The 13,737-nt window shown below is 41.1% G+C and overlaps 1 protein-coding gene across 1 annotated transcript in view; it reads left to right on the top strand.

Annotated features, from left to right (window-relative positions):
* The window catches only part of MTM1 (myotubularin 1), a 1,351,953-nt gene that overhangs the window by 1,125,982 nt on the left and 212,234 nt on the right, over positions 1 to 13,737 (top strand). The window contains exon 11 of the mRNA XM_044057169.1: positions 928 to 1,134. Within this exon, the coding sequence (XP_043913104.1) occupies positions 928 to 1,134 (207 nt within the window). The remainder of the gene's footprint in view (positions 1 to 927; positions 1,135 to 13,737) is intronic.

Raw genomic sequence — 13,737 nt, 5'->3', positions numbered from 1 at the left:
TTTTTTTGTTTCTGCTGTTCTTTACTGTTAGTGGAGAAAAAAAAAAACAACACTGAGTCAGATATAGGTAGCCTGTACCTATTTCAGATGGCTGTTGCCTTTTAAGTCTCCTGTTATGGATTTAGGAATTGAATTTTGTTTTAAAATCTGTGAGCCTGCCACTAATGCTGCTGCCTAGCTTATGGAGCATAAAGTTTCTGTGAAAAACACTTTTTCAGGTTGAGCTTTGATTGCATGTCTTTCCAAAGTAAGCCTAAGTGTGATGAACTTTTCATGGCATTTCACCAATATGTAGTTTTACATACCAAGCCTAAATTCTTTCAGAAATTAGTTTTAGAACTCATTCAACCTGAGTCAAGAAATTAGGTTGCTGGTTTATTTGCAGACCTATTAAAGATGAGACTGTCTTTACAGGGGAGTTCTGAAATATCCATTAAGTAAACTGTCTGCTTGGTTATTTCGCTGCATAATCTTGTGCAGTAAGAGGCCTGGTCATGCCTCATTTCATTGCATTATGGGGAAGGCAAATTCACTTACAGGTTTGTCCATACCACAAACCTTCATGAGACTTTACAGTTAGGAAAGTCGTGCACTAAGGCAGTGATAAGGATGACACTCGTGCAGTAGCTTTCCTAGTTCCTGTACAGTCTTTTTTTTAGGTTTACTGCTTGGGTTCATTCTGGCTGACATTGTTTGTATTACAGTAAACTTGAACTGAACTTCTGCACCAGGTAGGACTCCAGCATTTCAGCACCTATGCTCAGCTTTGAATATGAAAATGTCTTACTATGTCAAGCATCTGCTGTCAAAAATTAGCATTATTTTATTTTACAAATGATGGGAGATGTTATTGATAGTTACAACTTTTTTAAGTTGTCATGATGGGCTAATTTATTTATTTATATTTATTTTTACTTTTTTTTACAGCTTGTTCTTGCAGGAGCAATTCAAGTAGCAGACAAAGTTTCTTCTGGAAAGATGTCAGTTGTGGTGCATTGTAGTGATGGTTGGGATCGAACTGCTCAGCTCACTTCACTGGCCATGTTGATGTTGGACAGTTACTACAGGACAATTATAGGATTTGAAGTGCTTATAGAAAAAGAATGGATAAGCTTTGGACATAAGTTTGCTTCTGTAAGTGATTAATTGCAAAGGCTGATCAAACAACTGTGAACATTTAGTCATGTGGGTTCCTGCATGGAAGAAGTGTATACACAGAGATTTTCAGTTATGGAGCCATAAGCTGCAGTCAGGATTTTGTAGGTTGTGACTGTATCGAGTTTCGTTATGCTTGTATGGTATTGGATGACAAGGAAACTCGTACTTCAGGGAAGCTCCTACCACAGGTCTGATGTATGGCAGTAATGCTCGTTTGACTGACTGTTCACCCTATGTAAGAAATTGAACGTACATGCAGTGGTCACTTTAAATCATTCCCCTCCGTTACTAACACTATCGATCTTTGTCTAACCACAACAGAATTAAAAGCAGTCAGTCAAGCTAAGGCCTCCTGAAAACTCCAGATTGTTAAAGCTTTTTACAACTGTATAAGGGGCATTCATGAAACTGTAGCACACTTAGGATCAGTGGGGTAATATTCATGATGTTGACAACATCATTGCAAGTAAATGAGCTGCTGTTTAGAGAGTCAGTACCAGTACCCATAGTATCCCTCCTACAGCAGCTAGATTGTGAACTTCCAAAGGTCAGACAAGGCCATATTGCAGCAGCTTTATCTAAGGTTAAGCAATACTAGTTTCATTGAACCAGACGGTATTGTTGTCTGCTTTCTCACAAATGTCAAAAGAAAATATAATAGAAACACTACAAATCTTACCAGATAAAACTCTCACCACTGGCTTCATCAATAAAACATATCAGCAGGCTGTAGTAGGGGATCCAGTGTTGACTCTGAATACTACAGACTCATCAGCATTCCCAGTATCATCTGCAAGGTTATTTCATAGATTCCTAGAGTAGTACCAGGCTAACTGTCCTCGGGGACCATTTTAAGCCTAGCCAATTACCCCATGTGAAAATCAAACCCTGCACCTTGTGTTTCTAAGGTAAGCACCTTAACCATTACACCAACCTCCTATAGTCATGGAACTAATTTGTGTCATGGATGTCAGTAGTATATTTATTGTACAATCACTGTGGCAGTAGTAGTATTAACATATGTATTTCAGCCACAAGATAACGTTTGCTCAAGTGGTTTATCTCACTCCCAGAGCTTCTGAGCACTTCAGGGTGCAGGCCGACATCCCTCATACAGTGACATCCACTCTGGTACCTAGTGTGCAAGAGGCACAGCACACATCATTTTCTGCTCTTTTTTATTTTATTTTATGTATTTTTTTCTGTAGTCATGCATGCTTCTCAGGGTGCAAGTACATGGTCACTAGCTCAGGCCTTTGAAAAAAATAAGTTCTCCTTTGGAGATAATTTTTAAATGCTTTATATGAAGTCTTTTCAAAAAAATTTTTTTTGAAGTCTGCCAATAAAAATTGTTCGGAAACTCATGCTGTTTCTATGATATGCCTTTTGCATCCATCAAGAACCTTATAAAGATTTTTTATGCTTAGTGGCTTTTGTTTGAGAGAATTCCAAATGTTGGTTGTTTGCCAGATCCTTGCAGGTTTTACCTGGATTTTTTTACATAGAAGTAGGGAAGCCATACTGAGGGCATGGCTGATGCAATGGGTAGGCATCTCTTTTTTTTAGTGGAAACTTTTCTGCTAAGAAGAAGAAGATGTATAAAAATGGAGCACCAGGATATGGAGATAGAGGGAGCGGGGACCCTCAATGAAAAATGCTAAGGAAAAGAAAGTTTCCTTAACTACATTACAGAGGTCCTGAAGACACTTCTGTCAGTAAGAAATGTTTCTAGTCCTTGGTTAAAGCATCTGAATTAGCTATCCACCTTTGTCTAAACCCCTTAGGAAGTGGACATGCAGGCAGTTGCTGGCATGTCTCACTCCCATAGCTAAGCAGCAGGAAGAAGGTGAGCTATGTTAGCCATTCCTTAAAATGGCAGATCCGTGACCACAGGCTTTGGTGCTATCTCAACTGCAACAATTTAGCCCTCCGTCTTTAATACCCAGTGAACACAAAACGGAGAGGCAGAATGATTGTAGTGTGAAAACTGTAGGACTTTAAAAGGACAGTTTTTACATGGAAAAAGAGCACACTGCCCTCAGCCATCTGGGAATGTGCCACCTTTTTTGAGGATATTCATGCTGCAGTGGCTGCTTCTGGAAGTGGCCCTGTGCCTGGTGCATGAAGGAGAGCAGGATCATGCTTTGCCTCCTTCATATGCAGTTCAGGAAGTGAATGCTCTGGTCCTTTCAGAAAATTTTATGTCTATTATGACCTGGTTGATGTGTTGACCAGTGCTGTGGACAGTGCCAAGTCGGGGAGAATTGCAGACATCAATGTGATTACCAGCAGCCTTGCCACCTTGATGAACTCTCGCCTGGGAAATGGAAGTTAGTCATATATATATTTTTTAATGTTTATGGAACTGTTTCTTGCATTTGGTCAGCTTTTGTCTCAGAGAGCATTGAATGTGAGTGTGGGTTACTGTATGCCTCTGTTGTATCAGGTGGAGGTGGTGGTGGCACATAGTATAATATGGCATTGACATTTACTGTGGGGTCCTGCATGGACTTCTTGTTTGATGGTGCTGTCCTGAATTACGTCAGGGTTGACTGCATGCTGCATGGTGTGTCCCTGTGTGTGCAAGGGTCATATGTCTGTCTAGGGCTGTTACACGTACCTGCCTGCTGCCTAAGACAGAGATACTGGGATGTGTGTATGGGGCTTTCCCCCTGTTTTACACCTGTCACAATTCCCTGATGTTCCTCCTTCTCTTTCGGTGTACAACAGAGCAAGACATAAACAGTCTCATCTGCCACATGTGGCAAGAGAGACTAGTAGCCAAGCAGGGTTAGTTCTACTGACAAATGCAGACCTATGGTATATATCCTTGGAATTGGTAGGATGTTTACTTTTGGCAAATTTCCCATCAAATCTCCTCCCTGTAGACCCAGATGATGGATGTGTTCATCAAGAAGCAAGCAACTCAGCCACAGTGTAATCCTAATGAGGTTGTAGCTGGGGATGGTGATGTGGCTGGGGGTGTCATAGTGGCCAAGTGTATCTCAGCCTCTAAGCAGCAGGTAGCCTGGTTTCATTGCCCAAGGTGACCCAGGCATGTTTTGAGCAAGTAGTGAAGGCTGTGGTTGAGGGAGCAGTGGAAAGCAGTAGTGAAGGCTGTGGTTGAGGGAGCAGTGGAAAGCACATGCTGGCCCATGCCACCAGCCGTAATAATCCACCAGCCAGTGATGGATCATAGTTGTGTCCCTCTGAGCTATGTGGAAGACTTCACTGTGCTACTTATACTTAACCCTATCCACAACTTGGTGTACCCCTTTACTAATGTGTCCATCCCCATACCCTTAATGTTGTCCAAACCTCATCATCATCATCTTTCTGCTCTTTGCTTGTCTCTGTCCATCCCATGTCTCTCCATCCTAATGTATGTGCATATCTGCTCATTTATGCTGTCCTGCGTGTGTCTGTCTTCCCCTCCACAGTGACCTACCTCCCTTTTTCTTAGGTTCATTTTCTACCACCCTTCCCCTTCTCTTAAGAAAAGTAGACCCTACCCACCCCCTCCAAAAATGGATATTCTGCATTCCACCCTAACAAGTACACTGGTGTATATTGTCCTTTTGTGTCTTCTTTGCTTGCTACCTACTCCTTTTTACTACTTTCCTGTACATCCCCTTTCTCCCCTTTTCTGCATCTGAGTGGTGTCCATGTATATGTAGACACCATAACAATGCCACTGGAGCTACTGAATACCTATAAATCATTAAGCACCTCTTTGTGTTGTCCTGCTAAGTAACATGCTAGCATGTGCAGCATAATCGCTGTGTTTTCTGCCTTATTCCTATAGCCAGTGGTCTGTGAAGTAACATTTTCATCTATGGTATTATTTGTGTAAGATGGCACATGGCCTCTGTACAGATTATACCTTGTTCTTCTGTGTACATGTTTCACTGCACAGATGTTACTGCTTGCATATCTGCTGTATTGCTCACCCATGTGTAGCAGAGCACAGGTACCTGCACAAAAGCACTACCCATCTCACTGTAGCTATGTAATTAGTGTATGTGCCACATATTTTCAAGCCTTGTGCAGAACATCTCTGTAAATTTTAAGCCAATGTCATTAAACTGCAGTATGGAAGGCCAAGCCATATACAGGGCAAGTCAATCTTAAAATCCCTGTTATCAGTACGAGCAATGCGGACTCATTCATTTCCCAGTGTTTCACTCAGCTTTGGAATAATTTCCCTTTCCCCATGACAAAGCACAAGTCACTATCTGTCCTTAAGGAAGAGGTAGACAAATGCACAGGTATGCAAAGTGCCGTATGGAGACAACTATGATCAGGCTTCTTTTTGGCTACTAGGACATAAGCTTGGTCTGAACTTGTGACCCTTGGTATCTTACAGATAAGGTAAGGTCTTTTAAACCTTTTCCCTGCTGTTGAATTTCCAAACTACAATGGTATAAAGGGACAGCAGAAAGCATTGCTGCTTCACAGATCTTGGCTCCTTTATTTGATTAGTTCATAGGTTCATAGGTTCATAGGTTCATACTAGGCTATCTGCCCGAGGGCATTTATTTAGTATGGGGAACTATACCCATTATTTTGCTGTGCCTCTGTTGAGCAGTGACACTGAGGTAATCCATCCATTGGTCAAGATTTCTTGCTCTGCCTCAATTTTATTCCACAGCATAGGAGTCTTTGGGTGATGAATCTATCCGGATCTAGATTTTTGAGGTGAAACAAATTCATCAAATCTGGGTTTGTCATGGCCTTGTATGTTAGGCAAAGGTCACCTCTACTGAATAGAGCTGGAGTTCTTTCAGTCGGGCAGCATAGGACAGATGTTTGAGACCCTTTATCCTTTTGGTGAGGAACTTTTGTGGCCTTTCCAGCTGCTGCAAGTGTCGGGTCAGATACATTCCGAATGGGGCATTGTACTCAATCATTGGTCTGATGAGTGATGAGTATAGGGAGACTATGACCTCCCTTGATCTAGATGAGAATCCCTTCATAAGGTGGGCAATGTAGAAGGACTTCCTAACTACTTGACTACTATCAACCTGGGTCCCCAGGTCCCTGATAACTTCTTCTGTACTCAGTGGATTGCCACTATGACTATGCATTTTTGGCATTTAACTTTAGGCCATGGCTCTGGCACCAGTTATCTTCTGAAGGATATCTGTGTCAGATGAGTTTGCAGTCATCTGCAAACTTTGTCATAACCCTCCTGTGTTTGCTTGTACTAGGACTGAGCCCTGTGGTACACCACTTGTGACAGGCTTTGAGTCTGACATGGCGCCAGCAACTCTGACCCTGTGGGTTCTACCCATCTTGTGATGTATGGGTTAACATTTAAGCTGATGAGTTTTTCAATGATACCAGAGTGGTAGGCTGTATGGACTGCCTTTCCCTCATCAATGGCTTTGGTGACTGTTTGAAAAAGTCAACCAAGTTTAGAAGGCATGATCTGCCTTTGACAAAGCCAAACTGGGATGGATCCAAAGTCTGCAAATTCCTATGTCTTTATTTATGAGGTCCATTATGATCCTCTCCATGGCTTTGCAGATAAGGCTTGTCAATCCAGAGGTAAGACTATGATTAAACAGCTGTCCTAGCTGTGGGTTTAAACACCATCAGGTCCCATGGATGCTGTGTTTTTGCTTTGGAGAGAGCAGTTCTCACTTGGAGATGTTTGGGGGCTGCAGCACTGAACCTGTCAGCCAGTATGTTGGCAATGTCTGTAGGATCAGTAATCTTCACATCATTTTGAACTAGTTCTGAGCATATCTGGGAGTTTCCTCCGCCTTATGATTGTCTTTTGAGTCTTTAGCTATTTTTCTCTCAAAATTTGCTTTGGATGATTTTATGAGAGCTCTTAGTTTTTTACTTATAGTGATCAAGGGTGTCTTACCTTTTAAGGATTTTGCTCTATCTTGTAGTAGCTTCCTCCTTTGTTGTAGAGTTTGTTTATGGCTGGGGTCCACCAGAGATCCATGCAGTCCTGCAGGTGCTGGTAGAAGGCATTTGTAAGTGATTCAGGGGGCCTTAAAGGAGACCACACTAGTCTTTAGAAGTGAGTTCTTTACTGTGGTCTTTTTATTTCAGGTGGGGTGGGATGAGGACCTCCAGCGAGATTAGTTTGTGATCTGATCTCACCAGTGAGGGGTATACTTCGGTGTTGAACATTGTGCTCCCATGTTCGTGATGATGAGATCAAGTATGTTTTCTCCTCTTGTGGGGATGGTGACTAGTTGTTCCATGGCATTTGAGTTTATGAATTCCAGGAACTTTTGGGCTAGGGTGTTTGGGCTTGAATAGTGTTCCCAGTCTATATTAGGGTAATTGAAGTCACCTAGTATGATGGTGTTTGGTGATACATTTATCCCTCTAGTGTTTTCAGGAAGGCCATGTGAGGTTCCTGAGTTTGTGAGGGTGGCCTGTAACATGCTACAATTTGCAGAGCAGTCCTGCCTATGGTTAATTGCACCTGGATGGTCTCACCAGTCTTGAGGTGTGGGTGTCTTTGATGAATATGGATACCCTCCTTTCTTGGTATTGTCCGGATTTTGGGGCATGATAAGAGGTAAAACCTGATAGTGCTGGGGTGCTCTCAGGAGCCTTGAACCAGGTTTCTGTCACTGCACAGACATCGATGTTCTCCATACTGAGAAGGGCCTTGAGTGCGTGCATTTTGAGATTTAGACTTCTGGCATTGAGCAGCATTACCCTTAGTTTTTTCCTTTTTTGTGTTCTAGGGTGGTAGGTTTAGAATTTGAGCCTTGCCTAAAAAAGGCACTATGGGGGTGGCAAGAGCCTTTGCCAATATCAGGGTGACAGGTGCAGCAGCGTGGCTTGTCCAGCATGTCATCCCAGGCAGACAGACATTGGATCCCCTTTGAATGACACCAGAGTTTAAGCCAATTGTTAAAGCTGATCATCTTATCTCTGTATTGTGGCATCATTCTTGGTGAAGGTAGGATACTGCTCAAGGTCAGGGTCATACCTGCCTGGGCTACATAATCAGAGAGCTCCTCAATGTCTCTTTTCATGTAGTCCAAGGAGACACCAGCGTGGACAATGACTGAGTCATATTACCTGCTGTTGAGAGACCTGAGTGCTGTGACTGTTTGACACTCTGACTGTGAGGTCTATGTGTTGCAGGTGTTGTGTTCTGAGGTGGTGGTTGTTTGGGTGTCTGCTTTGGTGGCCTCTGCTGTTTTGGTAGATTTTTGATCAGTGGCCAAGATGCAGTTTGTGTAAGCTTTATGCTCTACCTTTGTTCGTGTAGGTTTCCTTCCAGCTTCCTCTACATTTCAAAGTATGTTGATAAATTGGCCGTAGCTGCTAACGTCCTGACTGACTTGCCATTTAAGGCTTGTTCCTGACCTGCATACTTTACTTGTCATGATAAGTTGCCACTCCTGTAACCCTGAACTGGATTGAGTGAGCATAGAAGAGAAGTGGACGAATACATCATTGTTTGGCTTCTAGGCAGTTTTAGAACTGAATGTATCACACATAATCTACTGAACTTAAACTTCTGATTTATTAAGGTACTTCTTAAGCTAATCATCATACATTATAAACACATAAATTGTCAGAGAGAAATAAAAGGTCAGCAGTAGGATAGCTAAGGAAGTGCTATAGGCATTTCAAGTAAAAATCAATTACTAAATTAAGCAGATGAGTTTTAAAAGATCTCTTAAAGCTAGCAAGTTTGAGAATCTTCTGCAACCATTCACAGATGAGGTTCCAGAAGTGTGTTCTTCATAAGCTAAAGAGCAACTACCTGAAGAGTCTAGACATGTCGTAGGAATCTCCAGTGCCAGAGAGGTAGAGCAGAGGAGCCTAGATGGCCTGTCTATAACCTGCAGTTCTTTCAAGTAGGGAAGATCCAGGCCAAATAGTTCAGCATCGTAATCACAACTTTGTACGTGGTATGAGCCCCAACTGTAAACTCCACATATCACGTTGGTAATAAGATGATGTACCTGTTAGGAATCAAGAAACAGAACTCTTTACACATTGTAGGAATTTACAGTAATCAGGCTGGAAGGAGGCCAAGGCAGGTAAGTCACAGATTGTTCCTCAGGTGAAAGTGTGTGTTCATCCCTAAGTTATTATCACAGTGACTGAAGCAGACAGCCTGGTACTTAAATACTAAACTGTCTTCTAGCATGACATCAGAAAGTCTTATTTTACTAACAAATTTATGTTTAACTCCCTTTTATAATAAAAGTGTTCAGGACTAGACATTGAGTTTGTATAGTAGCAGGTACTGCCACAGCCACCGTTTTAGAAGTATTAAGCTGAGCACATTTATGAGCCATCCATGACTGAATGCATTCTAAATTTTCAGCAAAGGAGTTGACACTCAGACATGTACTGTAGAGAAAGGAGAGAGGTGAAGTTGTGCATCATCTCTATAACAGTGGTAACAAACAGATATTGTCATATGTGTTCTCCTGTAGAAGGCTTGCACAGGGATAACAACGGACCCAGAATAGAGCCTTTCAGGGCTCATGAAATAAGCGAGTAGCGAGAGATCCAGAGTTAAGCCCAAATTGTGTTCACTGTGTTCATCTGAAAAGATGAGAAACACACCTTTTCAAGACAGTCCTAAAGATTCCAAGGTGAGTCTGAAGATGCCCCAAGAGGAGATAGTGTTCAACTTTGTCAGTTAATGTAGAACAATGAAGAAGGATCCGAAAGGAAAAAAAGACTTTCTCCATTAAAAGATCATTCATAATCCTTGCAAGGGTAGTTCTGTTGTGTGTAGTTAGAAGTACAGACTGGTGAATTTTGTGGCTCCATGTCTCCTTAAAGTGGAATCAAGCTGCACACGCACAACCTTCTCAGTAATATTATAAATGATAAGTTTGACGTATGGAAGTGATTATCAGGATCTTCTGGATCATGAAAGGACTTTTTCAGAACTGGGATCATTAAAGCCTTCATTTCCCAATAGTAGCATATGAAGAATTCTTCTTCTCTGAGTTTGGGCTAAGGGAGAAAGTGATTGGGACCCCCTGTCAACAGCTAGTACAGTGGGTTTCCATGTTGTCTGCTGAAGTTTCAGCTTTGCTGAAATTTCGGCAAGAGTTAGTCTTGGGTATGTGCCTGTGTATTTTGGCTTAGACTTTCCTAGTTTAAGGAGGAGCATAGAAATTCCATCATCAATGCCCAGTTCTGGGGGGGGGGGGGTTCTGTTTGGTTAGTCATCATAGGACCCTGATGGATGCACTTCTTTGTCATCATTTTTATTATCTCTAATTTACAACTCTGCAGTGGCAGTGGCATAGAGGAATTAAACCCTGACTTTGGCCCAGAAGATTGATTAGTGGCTCAGACCCTTGATGAAAGTGATAGGGAAGGATGGGTAGGGTGGAACAAGATGCAAACAGCCACTGTGTCATCAAGGAGGGGTGTCAGGATAGTAGTTGTTCTTGCTTTCGGCTCACCAAGCCACTACCTGATGGAAGCCATCCTTTGTTTGTACATAGAAGCATGCACTCAAGAGGGAGGACATTGCACCTGGTGGTAGCCATTGAGTGCACAAGTTAAGAGTGTTGTGAGTCCCCAGGGTAATGTGGGTACAGTGTCACCCAGGGGTGGTACTAGGACCTATACACAAAATGATGTCACAGCCTTGCTTAATAAACACAAGAAAAATAAAACTAAGTAGAACCTCACCACTTGGGAGGACATTTATGATCTCCCTTAGCCCCCCCACGTCTTCTATGTTAAGCCAACCGCAAAAGAGAACAAAGCCTTCCACAGTCTGTGAAAGGCCTTGAAGCATACTATTTCTGTGATGATATTGAGATAGCCTGTGACTGTGCTTCCCTATAAGTTGTAGATTTTCTCTCTCCTTTAAGAAGAGTATTAAGAAACTGTACTCTAGTTTCTTCCATATTTCAAAGGGGATGGGTGACTTCCATCCCATTCTGAACCTCAGCATTTTCACATTTAGTCTGTTAGGTTCTGTATGGGGACAGTTATTACTCATTCAACAAAAATGGGGTCAAGGTCTATTGGTAAAGGAATACAGATTTACTTTTCATGGGTGGGAGGGGGTGTGAATTCCATGGGCCACAGCAACAAGAAGAGCAAAGGATCACAAAAAGAGTGAGTGGTATGCAGCAGTCATTTCATTAGGTTAATCCACATTTATTGAGAAAGTCAAATATAATGTTACATTTAAAAGTCATTTTACAATAACAAGAATTCTAAAGGCACACAAACAACATTACATAAGGAAAATTAAATAATGTATCATCTTTTCATATCACTACTAAGGTGAAGAAAAGATTGTTCACTGAATAGAAACTGCATCAGAAACAGTTTAATATTGTTGAATGACATTAATTTACCCTTTTTATTACAGGGAAGATATTTTATTCAAAAAAAAAAAAGCTTGACCAAATCCTTGTGAGAAGCAGCTTGATTTTTTTTTTTGAATCATAGTGTTTCCCTGGATGGCTATCCCACTGGAGCTGAGAGAGCATTTCTGTATTTGTTGCTGGTTGCTTAGGTCTGAGTAGCAAGCTTGGAACTAGTGAAATGGGTAAAGGTCGGAAAACTTACCAGCTTTTGTCAGCTTTATTTTCCTTGGTGGGTGCCAAACTAAATAAGAGTTGTTAATAACCACACCAGGACACCCTGTGGAAGTATGCATTTTAAATTGATTGTCATGATTACTTGTATTACTTATTTAAACTTTTGTTGATATATTTGAAATTTATAGTTTAATGACATGTTAATGTGTTTTTATAATGCATTGATTATATGTATTTAACACCAAAAAACATTGTACTGCTTTCTTCACTGTGCATTTCAGCTTTGACACAAGAAAGTATTAACTGTGTCTAGCTCCCATAAGTGAAACTTGATGGTTAGTTGGGATTAGTGGGATTTTAGGTCCACATTGGGAAGGAGTCATGCCATTAAATAGTGGATATATTTTTCATCAGAATTTTCTATCTGGATTTATTCTTAGCCTTTGAACTGTAAAAAGCATTACACATGGTTTATATAACTCCTTCCTCTACTGTTAATGCTGCCATATAGTTAAAAAAAAGTGCTGGGCAAAAGTCTGTTTAATCAAGTCGCACACCATACAAGCTTTCTGTTCATGCCACCTGTATAGCCAATGTTTGTATGACGGGGTGAGAGAGCTGGGACATCATTTTCTGCTTATTGCTTCTCCCTACATATTCAGACATTCATACAGCTGCTAGACAAGTCGGATGTATGGCTATGTATCACGTTTGACTTTTGTATTGTAAAAGCCTGGTAGACAGGTAAAGAACATCAGCCCAGCACGTAATTATTTCCATCCAGGGTGACCAGTATGTAGGCATACAGATTTTACATGCATATATGGTATTCCTTAAACATAACAACAAAGTGTGCACAAATTGTGTAGTCATGTTTGTGTGCATGCATGTGCATTTATGTAGCTGTAGTGTTCTTTGCTACTTGAAATAGTCATAACGCTGGCTTCATGCAGTGCTGGTAGTCTCTTCTGAACCTAATACCTTGGTAAGAAAAATGTTTGGAGGAAAAAGCAGTGACATATGCTCTTCATGTGAAGCAGCCATAACCTAAGGGATCTCTACTATATGCAGAGTGTGATACCTTAATTGCCTTTAAGAGCTGAGCACCCTTCCTCCTAGGCTGAGCTGACATCACCTTACCATAGGACTTCTTTACATACCTGGTATATAGGTAGTGTCTGCCTGAACTATCATAATGTATTTCATTCTGCATGTGTGAATGCATCAAGAAAGTGGTTCAGGCCTGCAACTGAAGAACAAGCAGGTAAGTATCCATTGAGGAATATTCATTACTTCATTATATTACAAGCCTGTTTTGTGATCTTCAACAAGATTTTGTGTGTTCCTTGATATTTACTTTGCCTAAGCTGTAGCAAATACCATACACAGAAGTGTAGGGCGTGTCTACCCAGTGAAAAGATGCCTTTAATACCATATTCTTCACAAAGACTACACAGCTGGTGTTTGTGCTAAGAATATAGCATGCTATTGATAATTGTAAGGTTTGTCAAGGTTTCAATCCTAAAATGATTAAGAGAAGGCAGCAGGCTTTCCAGGTGTATCTCACCAAAAGGAAGCTTGCATCCTTGTTAGGCAAACATGCCATACCTGTGGACTCATGGCAAAAGTGCAGTACAGATATCCCCCTCAACTGTACTAGTTTACTTCTTCAACTCCCATCCTGCCTCCTATCTCCCTACTCTGTTAAAATTGCAACTTCTTATGGCCCCACTTACTTCTATCCTTAGATACCATTCCTTTTTCTCCCAAGACTCTCAGTCATCTACAACATCCCTATTTTCAGCTTCATTTGTAGCTCTTCCACTTCTCCTTACAGCTAAAAATGTGTGCACTAACTTAATTATCCTGACCATTTATATAATTTCTCTTCATTCCAGTTTGTCTAACCAGGTTGTTTTTTTCTTTAGGCAACTTCTACCTGTACATGAATAGCCTATACAGCATGTACCACTATCATTCATTTGTAAAACTTAAGATTTGTTTTATATTTTTCTTCTAGAAAATGCTTGTTCTTTTTTTTCTCAACTATATGTAA

The sequence above is a fragment of the Protopterus annectens genome, chromosome 15.part0 (genome assembly GCF_019279795.1).
Source record: "Protopterus annectens isolate FY-2018-M chromosome 15.part0, PAN1.0, whole genome shotgun sequence".
Classification (NCBI taxonomy): domain Eukaryota; kingdom Metazoa; phylum Chordata; order Ceratodontiformes; family Protopteridae; genus Protopterus; species Protopterus annectens.
Note: the sequence above shows the minus strand (reverse complement) of the source record. Positions and strands in the feature narration are given on the sequence as shown.